We start from the raw sequence: 16037 nt of genomic DNA on the forward strand, positions 1-16037 counted from the left end.
GTTTATATTTTTATAAATTAGCTTATATTGTTTAATAACATAATTATTTGTACTTGATAAGATGTATTTTGTAAAGTTAACCTTATTTTCTTCGAGATTTTGTCCCAATTTTTGAAGAAATTCTACAAAAAGTGTAGTTAACCATTACCAATTAAATTATCCTATAGTAGGTCAACTACTCATTACAGAAACAATAGCACATCCCTAGAGTCATAATTTCGGTGCTTCGTGCCCGAATGGTTTGTTGTGTAAATATTACTCACAATTGTTTGTTTTGCTGTAGCACCAACATCGGGCAGGTAGTGTACCGATGCACGAATATAAATTTTCCCAAAACTTTTTCTCATAACGTCACTTGTGATTCTTCTTCTTGATCAAGTAATACTATCAACCCGTTAAAGAAAAACTACAACTACTAATGGCTACTTATACGGTATCATCAACAAAGTCTTACATGCAGGCTATGCAGCCTATGATAGAAGCATTAGACAGGTTAGATATTAATAGAAAATCCGAAAAAGTGCCAACAATTGACAATGAAAAAGCAAAGATAACCCCTATTGATAAGATACTTGACAAGTTTTCCAATGTATCAATAGACTCATTAGAAAGTATAAGAACTAGTGGTTCAGAAAATTCAGCAATAGTACAAGAAATCGAGAATCAATGTAGTGTAATTAGTAAGAATCGTGGGTTAGATGAAGGAGAAATATTCACATTAATCAAATCATCATTACTACAAAGTCCCACTGATGAGGAGCTTCAATCTTCATTGTTTGATATCTTGGGGTTTGATGAATTTGATTTGATCTCTAAAATTGTTCAGAATAAGAACCTGTTTACTACTAGAGAATCACTGGGATTGATGACAGCAGAAGATCGTGCTCAACAAGTTATTGAAAATCATAGAAGAACTAAATTTCAACCATTGTTACCCAAATCAGCTACACAAAGATACCCCAATGTGTACAAGAATCCTGATGTCGGAAACATGATTTCAATTACTGGGAAGAAATTTGCTTTGCCACAAGGTACTACTAGAGAATCATATGGTACACATGAAGAAATCATAATACCGTATCCTCAAAACCAGAAGAATAAATGGATCTCAGATAAACAATTGGTTAAAATTGCCGATTTAGATTTCTTATGTAAAGGCACATTTAAGAATTATAAAACTTTAAATAAAATGCAAAGTTTGGTATACCCAGTTGCTTATAATACAAATGAAAATATGCTTGTTTGTGCACCTACTGGGGCTGGTAAAACAGATGTGGCCTTGTTGACCATTTTACATACAATCAATCAATTTGTCACTGAAACAGCAAGTGACGATGGATCAATAACAGTAGATATCGATTATAATGAATTCAAGATTGTATATGTGGCCCCATTGAAAGCATTAGCAGCTGAAATTGTTGAAAAATATAGTAAGAAATTAAAGTGGTTGGGTATTAGCGTCCGTGAATTAACTGGTGATATGCAATTAACAAGACTGGAGATCATGTCTACCCAAGTTATAGTAACCACTCCTGAAAAATGGGATGTGGTGACTAGAAAACTGACTGGTGACTCAGAATTGGTTGCTAAAGTCAAGTTGTTAATTATTGATGAAGTTCATTTGTTGCATGAAGATAGAGGTTCTGTTATCGAAACATTAGTTGCTCGTACGTTAAGACAAGTTGAAAGTACTCAACTGATGATTAGAGTTGTCGGTTTATCTGCAACTTTGCCAAACTATATGGATGTGGCAGACTTTCTTGGTGTCAATAGACAAGTGGGTATGTTTTATTTCGATCAAAGTTTTAGACCAGTTCCCTTACAACAGCAGGTGTTGGGTGTAAGAGGTAAAGCAGGATCGAAGTTGGCGAGAGAGAATATTGACAAGATTTCATATGAAAAGTTGGCTGAATATATTAATGAAGGTTTACAAGTTATGGTGTTTGTTCATTCACGTAAGGATACTGTCAACACAGCAAGAACATTTATTCATATGGCTAGAGATCTTGGAGAGCTGCACTTATTTGATTGTTCAGAATCAGATTCATATGAAAAGTTCAGAAGAGAAGCGTCGGGTAAAAACAGAAGCAAAGAGTTGAAAGAATTATTCCAATATGGTTTTGGGGTACATCATGCAGGTATGTTACGTACTGACCGTAATTTGACTGAAAAAATGTTTGAAAGTGGTGCCATCAAAGTATTGTGCTGTACGGCTACTCTTGCTTGGGGTGTGAACTTGCCAGCGGCCGTTGTTATTGTTAAAGGTACACAGGTTTATGATTCCAAAGCGGGTGGATTTGTCGACTTGGGTATTTCTGATGTTATCCAAATTTTCGGTCGTGCTGGTAGACCACAGTATGAGAAATTTGGTACTGGTATTTTATGTACTACCAGTGACAGACTAGACCATTATGTTTCTCTTCTCACACAACAGCATCCTATTGAATCTAAATTTGGTGAAAAATTGATTGATAATTTGAATGCAGAGATATCATTGGGTACAGTTACCAATGTTCATGAGGCTGTTCAATGGTTAGGTTATACATACATGATGGTGCGTATGAAGCAAAACCCACTTGGGTATGGTATTGACTGGAGAGAATTGCAAGAGGATCCAACATTAACAAATAAGAGAAGAGAGTTAGTCATTACTCATGCTAGACGTCTCCACCATTTGCAAATGATCATTTTTGATGAAAACTCCGAAGCATTCACAACAAAGGATTTAGGAAGAATTGCATCGGACTTTTATTTGTTAAGTAATTCTGTGGAAATTTTCAATCAAATGGTAAATCCATTAGCCACTGAAGCTGATATATTGTCAATGATAAGTATGAGTAGTGAATTTGATAGTATTAAGTTTAGAGAGGAAGAATCTAAGGAGTTGAAGCATTTGCTTGAGGAAGATGCTCCGTGTCAAGTTGCTGGTGACGTTGATTCATCTGCAGGTAAAACCAATGTTTTGCTTCAAGCGTTTATTTCCCAAGCAACTATCAAAGATTCAGCTTTGATTTCTGATTCCAATTATGTGGCTCAAAATTCAGCAAGAATTTGCCGTTCACTTTTCTTGATTGCTATGAATAGAAAATGGGGTAAATTAATGAAAATTATGTTATCGTTGTGTAAATCAATTGATAAACGTATTTGGGCATTTGAACATCCAATGACTCAGTTTGATTTACCACAACCTGTTTTGCGAAACATAAGATCAAAGAACCCGTCCATGGATACTCTCCGAGACATGGATGCCGGTGAATTGGGTGATTTGGTTCACAATCAAAAAATGGGAAGCATTTTATACAAACTTATTGGAAAATTCCCAGCTATTGAAATCGATTCAGAGATTTTTCCTATTACAACTAACGTCATGCGTGTTCATGTTGATTTGCAACCAGATTTTCTATGGGATGAAAAATATCATGGTAATGCTCAGATCTTTTGGTTGACCGTTGAAGAATCAGACAAGTCTGAAATTTTGCATGTTGAGAAATTTATTCTTAACCGTAAGCAGATGAAGAGTCCTCATGAAATGGATTTCATGATCCCATTGGCTGATCCATTACCCAATCAAGTGGTTATTCGTGTGGTCTCTGATTTTTGGATCGGTTCAGAAACCGTCCACGCGGTGTCTTTCCAACACTTGATTCGTCCTTCCAATGAAACTATCAAGACTGATTTATTGAGATTACAACCACTTCCAGTTACGGCATTACACAACCCAGATGTCGAAAGCATTTATTCCTCCAAATTTAAATATTTCAATCCGATGCAAACAATGGTATTCCATTCTTTATACAACAGTAATTCAAGCGTTTTTGTTGGTTCACCTACTGGTTCAGGTAAAACAGTCGTTGCTGAATTGGCAATATGGCATGCATTTAATGAATTTCCATCTTCAAAAGTTGTTTATATCGCACCAATGAAGGCATTAGTTCGTGAAAGAGTTGATGATTGGAGAGAACGTATTTGTAAGAATACTGCTCATAGATTAGTTGAATTGACTGGTGACTCTCTTCCTAGTGTTCATGAAGTGAAAGAAGCAGATATTATTATTACCACCCCTGAAAAATTTGATGGTATTTCTCGTAATTGGCAAACCAGAAAATTTGTTCAACAAGTCTCGTTGGTTATTATGGATGAAATTCATTTATTGGCAAGTGATCGTGGTCCAATTTTGGAAATGATTGTCAGTCGTATGAATTATATTTCTTCTCAAACGAAGAAACCTATTAGATTATTGGGTATGTCAACTGCTGTTTCTAATGCATTTGATATGGCTGGATGGTTGGGTGTTAAGAATGGGTTGTTTAATTTCCCACAATCAGTTCGTCCTGTTCCATTACAAATGTATATTGATGGATTTCCTGATAATTTAGCATTTTGTCCATTAATGAAAACCATGAATAAACCTGCATTCATGGCAATTAAACAGCACTCACCAACTAAACCAGTATTGATATTTGTGGCTTCACGTCGTCAAACTAGACTTACTGCTTTAGATCTCATTCATTTATGTGGTATGGAGAGCAATCCTAGAAGATTCTTGAAAATGTCAGATGATGAATTGCATGAAATTTTAGAGAATGTTAAAGATGATACATTGAGATTATCACTTCAATTTGGTATGGGATTGCACCATGCTGGTTTGGTTGAATCAGATCGTCAAATTTCTCACAAGTTGTTTGAACTGGGTAAAATTCAAATTTTAATTGCTACTTCAACTTTAGCTTGGGGTGTGAATTTGCCAGCGCACTTGGTCATTATCAAAGGTACTCAATTTTTTGATGCAAAGATTGAAGGTTATAGAGATATGGACTTGACTGATATTTTGCAAATGATGGGTAGAGCTGGTCGTCCAGCGTATGATACAAGTGGTATTGCCATTGTTTATACCAAAGAATCAAAGAAGGTATTTTATAAACATTTCCTTAATTTGGGATTCCCTGTCGAATCTTCTTTACATAAAGTGTTGGATAACCATATTGGTGCTGAGATTTCTGCCGGTACTATTAAAACTAGACAAGAAGCTATGGATTTCTTAACTTGGACTTTTCTTTATAGAAGAGCTCACAATAATCCAACCTACTATGGTATTGAAGATGTTTCACAATATGGTATTTCTCAATATTTGGCGAAATTAATTGATCTGACGATTGAAAATTTGGTGGAATCCAAGTGTGTTTATACTGGAGGTTCCAATGAATTGCATGCAACTCCATTTTTGGATATATCTTCTTATTATTATCTTTCCCATTTGACAATGAGAAATTTTGTAAAGAATGTGAAACCAGAATTGGAATTTAGAGATTGTTTGAGACTTCTTTGTGAAGCTACAGAATATAATGAATTAGCTACTAGACACGGTGAAGAGTTAATCAATATGGAAATGTCGCAATCCATGAGATATCCAGCAGAAGATTTGAAATATGAATTTATATGGGATCCACATGTTAAAGCATACTTGTTGATTCAAGCATTCATGAGCAGAGTTGAATTGCCAATTGCGGATTATGCTCAAGATACAATTTCCGTTTTAGATCAAGCATTGCGTATCTTACAAGCTTATATTGATGCCGCAGCTGAGTTGGGTTACTTAAAAACGGTTATGTCATTAATTGAATTAATGCAATGTATTAAACAAAGATATTGGTATGACGATGATCCTGTTTCAGCATTACCTGGATTGGATTTGTCACCTAAGAATGAAAAGAAACAAATCACATTAATGGACCTTGGATCTATGAAAACAGGAGCATTATTTAAACTTGCTAATAAATTGCGTGTCAGTGGAACAAAAATCGAAAGAAACTTGAAAGATATAGAAGTTGATGATGAAGAAGCTAAGAAACAATTTGTTAGAATAGCATCACGTTTACCAGTTGGTTCATTTAAAGTTGTTCAAACAGAGAAAGAATTTATCACCATTCAATTAACCCATGATAATTTCCCATTAAATAACGATTTCAAGATGTATTGTCCACATTTCCCAAAACCTCAAAGAGAATCTTGGTTCATTATTGGTCATGATGGGAAAGAGTTACAATTATTAAAGAGAGCTTCACCAAGAATGTTGCATAAGAAAGGAGTAATCGTCTGTGAATTAGACATTCCGGATGATTTGTATGGTAACGAAATCACCATTGAATGTGTTAATGATGCTTTAGCACTTAGATATTCAACTACTTTAAACTTGTTGTAGAGTATAATTTATAGTATATAATAATAACATCAAAATTTTCTATAAAAATTGAGAATCAATCTCATTCTATAATCCCTAACAAACCATAATAATCATATAAAAGAAGAAAAAAAAAGCATATATAGAAAGAAAACTGTGAGTCATTTAATCAACAATGTAAACTCTGGCTTCCCATGGTGTTAAAGTGTTTTCAACTAATTCTGATTGAGAAACGTTGGAAACAATTAATCTGAAATCACCTTTAATCAATGGGTTAAATTTAACTTGATCACCAGACATGTTGAGAACAACATAAGCTTTTGGTGAATCAGCATTTTGTAATTCTTTAACATAGGTGAAAGTTTTTTCATTATCATAATCTAAAATTTCAAATGATCCATAAATGAACAAATCCTTGTATTCTTTTCTTAATTTCAATAATCTTTCATAAAATTGCAATACTGAATTTGGATCCTTTTGTTGAGCTTCAACATTGATTTCTTTATAGTTGTCATTAACTCTCATCCATGGTTTACCTGAAGTAAAACCGGCATTGGCTGAAGAATTCCATTGGACTGGAGATCTAGCATGATCTCTAGCAACTAAGTTGATAACGTCTAATAATTTCTCTTCCTTTTCTTTGAAATCTGGATCATTACCACATTTTTCCTTGAAAGCATTGTAGTAGTTGATGGTGTTGATATCCTTGTATTCTTCAATTGGCCATGATCTTGGTAAATTGGTCATTCCGATTTCTTGACCTTGGTAGATAAACAAAGTACCAGTCAAAGTAGCTTGTAAAGTGGCCAATAATTTACCACTTTTAGCACTGTATTTTCTGTCATCACCAAATCTCGAAATGCATCTAGCATTATCATGGTTCTCAATGAAAACAGTTGACCAAGCATCAGTACCTTTAATGAAATCGCTTTGAATTTGAATGGCTTCTTTGAAATCCTTCAATTTCCAACCCAAGTATCTGAATCTATCTTGGTCATCACTACCTAATTCAACAATATCAAATAAAAACATCATATTCATTTCTTTTCTAGCAGCGCTCACATATTTCAATGCTTCTTCTCTCTTACAATGACCAACCTCACCAACGGTCATAATATCATATTTAGACCAAACTTCTTTGTTCATTTCTTGATGGAATTCGTGGATTCTTGGACCCGTATGAGTATACTTTTCACTTGGTTGATAAATCAGATCTTTAAAGACAATTGGAGCATCGCCAAATGATTGATGTTTGGAATACAAACCAGCAGTATCAATTCTGAAACCATCAACTCCTCTGTCTAACCAAAATTTCAATGCAGAATCATAAATTGCTTTTCTACATTCTTCATTCTCCCAGTTCAAATCAGGTTGACCATTAGCAAATAATCTTAAATAATATTCACCAGTTTTTTCATCATAAGTCCATGCGGAACCAGAGAAATAAGATAACCAGTTGTTTGGTGGTTGTCTGTTACCATCAGCATCATATTTTGGTTTCTTCCAGATATACCAGTCTCTCTTTGGGTTGTCCAATGAAGATCTCGATTCTTTAAACCATTCATGTTCAGCAGAAGTATGATTAAGAACCAGGTCACAGATGATTTTCATGCCTCTTTCGTGGCAACCATCAATTAAATTTTGCATATCTTGCAAAGTACCGAAGTCTGGGTTGATGTCTTCATAATCACTGATATCATAACCCATATCTTCCATTGGAGATTTGTACATTGGACTCAACCAGATAATATCAACTCCTAAATCCTTGAGGTAGTCCAATTCAGTAATAATACCAGGAATATCACCAATACCGTCACCGTTTGAATCCTTAAAAGAAGCTGGCCAGATTTGATAAACAGTGGCATCTTTCCACCAAGTATAGTCAATAGTCATTTGTGAAAAAAATAATTCTAAGAAAAGTAAGTTGTAGAATAGGAACAAGTATTAAAGTTTCTATAATTCTTGAATAAAAAAAAAATACATATTCTTTCTGAAAAATTATTATTTCTCCATCTTTTATATGAAAAATTTCAATCTTTATCGGAAAAATTTCTCGGAATAACTTCTTTAATCATCGGAATAATTATTGGTTCGTTAATGACCCCGTCATTGCGATAATTATTCCGTGTGCACCCACAAAAATAATCGAATGAAGAAAGGAGGCTTAAACATTGAATAAAGCATTAATTTTGGTGTTCTTTCAACATAAGGATGTTCATGCTTAATATTTTTAATGATTTGGAAATGTATTTACAATATGGTATTATACTTCGCTGAATAGATAGTCTAAAGTTGTATTAAAGCATCGATGTTGAATAGTCAACACTGTGAGATGGCCAAAACAATGAAATTCAACTTGTTTTCTGCTAAGGTACACATTCTTGTCATTTTCAGCCTTGTCTTGTGGAGGAGGGGTAAACATAGTGGGGTTGAATCAAAGCAAATGTTGAATATACAATAAAAAAAGAAATGACTAATGTGTGGTATGACGACATAGCAGAAAAAAAAGATTGCGAAGATTAATAATTTCTACATAGGGCGAAACTCAATGTATAACAAATGCCGTGCTCTATACACGATTGTGGATTTATTGCCTTTTGCGTGGACTTTACCTTGCATTCTAGGTATTTTGAACACGCCACTCCTTGATGTGAGCACAATTAATATGAGGTTTCAACAAATCTGCATCTTGCAGAACTGGAGTTGTGTGCTCTGGGGTATATCGTTTAAAAACGTTTGAACAGAGACAATACGGGAAGTTGAAGTAAGGAGCGTTTCCGACCATGTAGGGAATAACAGGAACCTTATTGTAATGAAATACCAAAGGTATATCCAAAAGAGTAATAAATGCACCAATGAGTTAATAGCCTTAAAAACTAGTCTTTGCATCTTTGTGGTGGAAATATTCTCCCACGAAATATTCCGGGGTCGGACAGAAATAGCCATGTAAGACACAAAACTTTCATCACACAATCCCGCCAGATTTCTCGGCGAATCTATCGGAAATTCTTCATCCAGAAATAGAATCCCATGGGGTGCTAATTTTTAAGTTGATGTTTTCTAAAAAAAATTAGTCACACCAAATGAAAACCTAATAATTGCGTGAATAAGTATTTTAGTAAAACGATGTTCAAATGTTTCACCTTATTCTACTTGGCATAGTTGAATTGAGATTTCAAAGTCCGTGTTGGTGACTATGCTTTAGGGATAAAAGTACTAAGTCGCCTTTATATTCAAGAATTCGTGACAAATTGACAGTAAAAAAATACGCATCAGAACTCTTACGTTTTATTCGACTGTTACTTATACTATGCATACTGATCTTCCTAAAAATCACTTGCACCCAATTGCATGGTAATACAAATTATCTCCCCACCAATGTTGATTTTCGAATTTCAACTCTGGGGTATATTCGAGCTGATGCATGTATTGTGTTTTGTGATGTTGATCCTTATGGTAGGGCGAAATCGGAGAAAATAATATTCCGAGAATTAAAGAGATTTTTTTTTTCTTTTTCAGAAAAAAAATAATACATCAACGAATATTATTATTCCTGGTACGAGAAAGCTGGACATACTAAAAATAATAATTACGAGTAATATAATAACTCTGGATCAAATCAAACAGAATATCTCTGACTCTACACCTGATTGATCCATGGCACAGGTATCATAGTAGGTTGTTTTCATCTATCACCTGTCATTCCCTGCTAAATACCTTTAGTATATTTCAAGATAAATTTTTAAAAATTGACTAACTAACCCCTGTGAATTATTGCGACAATAATTCCGCTGTTGCAAAATCGTCGCAATAATTCTCGGAATAATTACAAGCGCGATTCTTTGTGGCGTGTTTCTTTTATTTCTAGTATGAGATAAAGGATCAACCCAACCAACAAACCAAAAAAAAAAAGAAAAGTCATACAGCAATGAAAATTTTTCTAACTAAATTGAATGCACAACTGCAAAAAGAAGGAAATTAAATCACACATTGTACACGCCTTCTGATCCTTTTAGGCAGAAGCAGAAATTATTGTATGTTATACATTTATTAAACAACAAAAAAATAAATTGATATATAGGTTACTCATCGTAGTATAAATAATAGATCAAATTTCCGTCTTTTGCAATAACAAGAAGCTGGTCTTCTATTTGTTTATCATTCACATTCTCAAATACAAATAAAGAATATAAAACAATCTATTAAAAATGTCTGACGAAGGTTCATCAACTCCAAAGTCGAAAAGTATGGAGCCTACTGCATCCATTTCGAGTATAGAAATTAAAGGTGATGCCGATCATATCGAAGCTGCTAGTTTTGGTAGTGGTAGTGGTGAAAATGTTGATGATTATATCAACAAATTCTTGGATATGTCCAATGAAGCTAGAGATGAAGATCAAAGAGATAAAAATATGACTCTTTCTGAAGGTCTTAAAATGTTCCCAAAGGCTTGTTTCTGGTCTGTCGTCTTATCTGCTGCTATTATTATGGAAGGTTACGATACCAACTTGCTTGCAAGTTTCTATGCTTATGAAGGGTTTGCAAGAAAATTCGGTAAATATTATCCTGACTTGGACCAATACCAAGTTCCTGCTAAGGATCAACTTGGTTTGTCTATGTGTTACCAAACTGGTGCCTTGGTTGGTGTTTATATTGGTGGTGTCTTGCCTGATAGAATTGGTTACAAACGTACTATTATTCCTGCTTTGATGGTTACTATTGGTTTGATTTTCATCCAATTCTTTGCCCCTAATGTCGATGTATTGATGGTTTCATTTGTCTTGTTGGGTATCAACTGGGGTAGTTATCAAACCATGTGTGTTGCCTATGCTATGGATATTTCACCAACCCCATTACGTATTTATCTTACTACTTTTGTCAACTGTTGTTGGGTCATTGGCCAATTGATTTCTTCTGGTGTCTTGAAAGGTATTTCCGGTCTGACTGATCCTAATGCTTGGAGAATCGGTATTGCCATTCAATGGGCTTTCCCAGTACCTATCATTATTGCTACTGCACTTGCTCCAGAGCTGCCTTGGTTCTTGGCTCGTACTGGTCAATTTGAAAAAGCTAAGCGTTCATTAACCCGTTTATTATCTGACAACAAAAACATGCCAAGTAAAGATATCATTGCTCAAAGTATGTTGGTTAAAATTCAAATGACCATCAAAGAAGAAGAAGCTCTTGCCACCAGTGGTTCTATCATTGAATGTTTCAAGGGTTCCAACTGGAGAAGAACTAGAATTGCTGCTATTGTGTGGTTGATTCAAAACATTACTGGTTCAAGTTTGATGGGTTACTCTACTTATTTCTACCAAAATGCCGGTGTTGACGTCTCCATGTCTTTCACTTTCTCAATTATTCAGTACTGTTTAGGTATTGCTGGTACCATTGGTTCTTGGTTCTTGTCTCAGAGATTGGGTCGTTTTGAAATTTACTTCTACGGTTTGATCAGTATTGTTGTCTTGTTGACTCTTACTGGTGGTTTGGGTTGCTCCAATTCCAAATCTCTTAGTATGGGTGTTGGTAGTATGCTTATGATTTACACTTTTGTGTACGATTTAACCATCGGTCCGATGTGTTACTGTATTGTTGGTGAGATGCCATCTGCACAATTGAGATCCAAAACAGTTATGATTGCAAGAAATATTTTCAATATTGCTGGTATTGTTGTTGCAATTGTTACTCCATATATGTTGAACCCAACAGAATGGAACTGGAAAGCCAAGGCTGCATTCTTATGGGCTGGTCTTGCACTCTTATCTGCCATCTGGGTTTACTTTGAATTGCCAGAAACTAAGGGTAGAACATTCGCAGAAATTGATAAATTATTCCAAGAAGGTGTTCCAGCTAGAAAATTCAAACATACTATTCCAAAGACTTTCGATAGTGGTGAAATGATGGAAAAATTGGGTGATAATGGTGTTAAAGCCGCTGCTCAAAATGTTGAAGATATCGAAAATGTTTCCATTGCTGAAAAAGCTTAATTGGAAATGAAAGGTAAATTAGAGATATAAAAAAAAAATGTTTTAGTTCTTCAGTTCATTTATTGTTTTTATTATATTAGATATTGATTTGCATTATTCTTTTAAATAAAAAGGAAAATGAAGCTTTGGTTATCTTGATTGTTAATGAGTTACGATTACGTATAACAAAAATAAAATTGTTTAGGAATATAGATTCTAGATAGATATATGCATATGATTTGTTTATTTTTAGTTTTACAATTATCCTTTGTAGTTTACTTTGTAACATGGACTTTCACGATGATGATAGAAAAATTTTTTTTACATGGTTTTATTATATTCATGGAATCGAAATTACAAGTCTATAGATTCTCTTCCTAATTCCATACCTATTTACTCAAAGAAATCATCTTGCTCTTCTTTTTGACCATTTTGCTTAGCTTCTGGAGCATCAATTTCTTCAGTAATAACAGCATTTTGTTTCTTAGTTGAATCTAATCTAACAGATTTACCTTGTAATATATCATCAATTGAGAACGGTAATTTATCTTCATCAATTAATTTTTCGACACTTTTTCTAAATTCTCTTCTTCTTTCTTCGGTTTTCTTTAACCCTTTAATTACGTTTGGATCAGTTTGATCTTCATTATTTGGAGATGGATATAATGATATGTATTTTTCAGTCTTTGGGAATAATATCACATACGCCAAATCAATTTCCCCGTGTTTTAATTGTTTTCTGGCTTTTTTAATATCTTTTCTAACTCCAGTTTTAGAAATTTCTTCAAATTCTTTACGTAAATTTTTTAATTTTCTAGTTGCTTTCTTCTTTTCAAAAAATCGAACCATATGATATTTCTTTGATATAATTTTAGCTTTATTTTGAACTTGGGAATTCTTTAATTCAACTTGTAATGCTTTTAGTCCTCTATCATATTCAATTTTTTTATCAGCTGGAAGGTTTGGGTTATTCTTAATTAATCTTTCAATATCTCTTATTTTCTTTTTTATTTTGGCTGAACCTGAACCCATAGATTCAGCAACCTGTATAGACGCTCCCCTTGATGTTTTATGTCTTGGTTTCTTAGCTGTTTTAGCCATTGTTTCTTAATGTTGTGGTATAAGTATGGATAAAGCAAATGGGTGATGAGATGTGAAAACTAAAAAAAAAAAAAATATATAAAATATTAGCGATGATTGAATTTGACCAAATTGTGTGCGACAGTGCAAAATTGGAAAAAAAAAGAAGATGGAAAAAAAAAATCAATCAATTCATTTTATTAATCAACTAAAATATCAACAACTAACTTATAATCACCATGGGTATTTTGGAGAAAATTGCTCAGATTCAAGAAGAATTATCAAGAACTCAAAAGAATAAAGCAACAGAATATCATATTGGTCTTTTGAAAGGGAAATTAGCCCGTTATCGTCGAGAATTATTAGAACCTCAACCAGGTCAAGGTTCTTCGGGTGGAGGTCAAGGTTTTGAAGTGGCCAAAGCTGGGGATGCAAGAGTTTCATTGATTGGGTTTCCATCTGTTGGTAAATCCTCATTCTTATCCAAAGTCACTAATACCAAATCAGAAGCAGCGAACTATGAGTTCACAACTTTAACTTCAGTTGGTGGTATTTTAGAATATAATGGGGCAGAAGTTCAAATTGTTGATTTACCGGGGATTATTAAAGCAGCTTCTCAGGGTAAAGGTAGAGGTAGACAAGTTATTGCAGTTTCTAGAACTTCAGATTTAATTTTAATGGTTTTAGATGCAACTAAAGGTGGGGATCAAAGAGAAATCTTGGAAAATGAATTGGAATCAATGGGTATTAGATTAAATAAAGAACGTCCCAACATTTCCATTAGAATTAAGAAAACCGGTGGTGTTAAAATGAATTCAATTACTCCTCCAAAACATTTGGATGAAAAGATTGTTGCAGCATTGTTGAAAGATTATAAAATTCATAATGCCGATGTATTGATAAGAGATGAAAATGTAACTATTGATGATTTCATTGATGTTATCAATGAACAACATATATCCTATATTAAATGTTTATATGTCTACAACAAGATTGATGCTGTTTCCTTGGAAGAATGTGATAGATTGGCCAGAGAACCAAATACCGTGGTGATGTCATGTGAATTGAATTTGGGTATTGAAGATTTAAAAGAAGAAATATGGCGTCAGTTGGATTTATTAAGATTATATACTAAAAGAAGAGGAGTTCAGCCAAAATTAGATGACCCAATGGTTGTTAGAAACAATAGCACCATTTTGGAAGTTTGTGACTCCATTCATAGAGACATGAAAAATCAATTCAAATATGCGTTGGTCTGGGGTTCAAGTGCTAAACATTCACCACAGAAGTGTGGGTTGAGTCATCCTGTTCATGATGAAGATGTGGTTCAAATTGTTACAAAATAGTTGTGTAGCTCAGTATAATACAAAGAAGCGTGTAAATCGCGTGTGTGCTGTAAAACTTTTTTTTTTCTCCCCCATTTCTTCGTGTTGTCTCAAAACAATCTGGACAACCATCACAGACAACAAGTAACAATGGATAAGTACAGTGATCTACCAGATATCGACCAAGCAGGACAAGAAGTATTTGAATCGTCAGATGTTGAAAGTGAATTAGAATTACCTCGTGAAGTCCCTGCAATTGAACACGTTGACGAAAGTAATATAGACATTCAGCTGTCCAAAGATAAATTTGCCCGTTCTGAAATTCTAGATTCAGTTACATATGATTTCCTGGGAAATGTATCACGACTCAATGGATATCATTTGAACCAGGTTGATGAAACAGTCGAGGAAAAGTTGTCAAGAATATCAAGGGAGTTGGAAGAAATTAAAATACTGGATAAATCCCCAACAACTACAAAACAAGTGTATCACTTTCAAGAATTATTGAATCTGCTTAAAAAACAACAATTACATGATAGTGGTAACCATATCCATCCAGACTATATTAGCATTGATTCCGTATTTGAGAAGATTGTCCCTTCTCAAGAATCAGCCTCTGTAATCTCAACAGAAAATATTCAAAGTCTAGCATCATTGGAAGAAAGATTAAACACAATCGAATTGTCCATTGGCACTGAAAATCCATCAAAACCATTAAATTTAGCAATTAGAGATCTTGATAGAAAAATTTCCATTATAGAAAACCCCGAGTATAATTTTGAAACCATCCAATCAGAAATCAATAAGTTAGATAAGGAATTAGAAACATTGGAAATGAAACGCAAAGTCCTAAACCTTGATGAAGATATTCTCGAGAAGGATACTTTACCCTCAGCTGTTTCTAACTTGGTTAAAATTGATGAAATATATGAAAGACTACCTATTATAAATCAGTATAATTCATTAGCTCCAAAGTTATTATCACGATTGAAGACATTAAGTAAAATTCACCATGATTTAGAAGGTAGTGTGGAATTATCTGGTTCAATTGATCAAGTGTTAAAAGATATTGAATTAGATATGAGAAATTGGGATCAAACACTTAATAAACTTAATGAGAATTTAGTTAATTATGAAAAGAATTTTGATGCTAATTCAAGTAGTATTAATGAACGAGTTAATGATTTGATATTAAAAGTTGAATCGTTATCAACAGATTAGTCACTTACTTTGTGCATTGCTCGCTTAGTTTAGTATTAGTTTGATGCGTGTCGACAATTTTTTTCCATCAATTTCGATCACAGGTTTTAAAAAGGGATATAGAAAGCGAGCACTCGATGTCACTCCGCAATTGACCCAAAAAAAAATTAAATCTATAAATATTTCAACAATTTTCCACCAATTGATTTTTAATTACTAATTTCTTCTTCCTCTTCTTTGAATATTGATTTTTTTTTATTATTATCTTATCATTTTTAACTAACCATT

The 16037-nt window shown here is 33.8% G+C and overlaps 6 protein-coding genes across 6 annotated transcripts; 4 read left to right on the top strand and 2 right to left on the bottom strand. All coding sequences in view use genetic code 12, as the record gives it.

Moving 5' to 3' along the window:
- Nucleotides 1–418: 418 nt before the first annotated feature.
- On the top strand, nucleotides 419–6199 carry CTRG_06082 (putative RNA helicase; the record flags this gene model as incomplete). Its single annotated transcript, XM_002546558.1, has 1 exon — nucleotides 419–6199. One exon carries the CDS (start codon nucleotides 419–421, stop codon nucleotides 6197–6199), a length of 5781 nt encoding a protein of 1926 aa, XP_002546604.1.
- Nucleotides 6200–6343: 144 nt separating this feature from the next.
- CTRG_06083 (alpha-glucosidase) lies at nucleotides 6344–8071 on the bottom strand (the record flags this gene model as incomplete). Its single annotated transcript, XM_002546559.1, has 1 exon — nucleotides 6344–8071. The coding sequence occupies one exon, from the start codon at nucleotides 8069–8071 to the stop codon at nucleotides 6344–6346; it is 1728 nt and encodes a 575-aa protein (XP_002546605.1).
- A 2315-nt stretch (nucleotides 8072–10386) lies between these two features.
- On the top strand, nucleotides 10387–12165 carry CTRG_06084 (uncharacterized protein; the record flags this gene model as incomplete). Its single annotated transcript, XM_002546560.1, has 1 exon — nucleotides 10387–12165. The coding sequence occupies one exon, from the start codon at nucleotides 10387–10389 to the stop codon at nucleotides 12163–12165; it is 1779 nt and encodes a 592-aa protein (XP_002546606.1).
- A 372-nt stretch (nucleotides 12166–12537) lies between these two features.
- On the bottom strand, nucleotides 12538–13245 carry CTRG_06085 (uncharacterized protein; the record flags this gene model as incomplete). The annotated part of the gene is made up of 1 exon (XM_002546561.1): nucleotides 12538–13245. One exon carries the CDS (start codon nucleotides 13243–13245, stop codon nucleotides 12538–12540), a length of 708 nt encoding a protein of 235 aa, XP_002546607.1.
- A 218-nt stretch (nucleotides 13246–13463) lies between these two features.
- Nucleotides 13464–14570, top strand: CTRG_06086 (uncharacterized protein; the record flags this gene model as incomplete). The annotated part of the gene is made up of 1 exon (XM_002546562.1): nucleotides 13464–14570. One exon carries the CDS (start codon nucleotides 13464–13466, stop codon nucleotides 14568–14570), a length of 1107 nt encoding a protein of 368 aa, XP_002546608.1.
- Nucleotides 14571–14699: 129 nt separating this feature from the next.
- On the top strand, nucleotides 14700–15770 carry CTRG_06087 (uncharacterized protein; the record flags this gene model as incomplete). Its single annotated transcript, XM_002546563.1, has 1 exon — nucleotides 14700–15770. The coding sequence occupies one exon, from the start codon at nucleotides 14700–14702 to the stop codon at nucleotides 15768–15770; it is 1071 nt and encodes a 356-aa protein (XP_002546609.1).
- Between the last annotated feature and the right edge of the window lie 267 nt (nucleotides 15771–16037).

The sequence above is a fragment of the Candida tropicalis genome, assembly GCF_000006335.3.
Source record: "Candida tropicalis MYA-3404 genomic scaffold supercont3.11, whole genome shotgun sequence".
Taxonomy (NCBI): Eukaryota; Fungi; Ascomycota; class Pichiomycetes; order Serinales; family Debaryomycetaceae; genus Candida; species Candida tropicalis.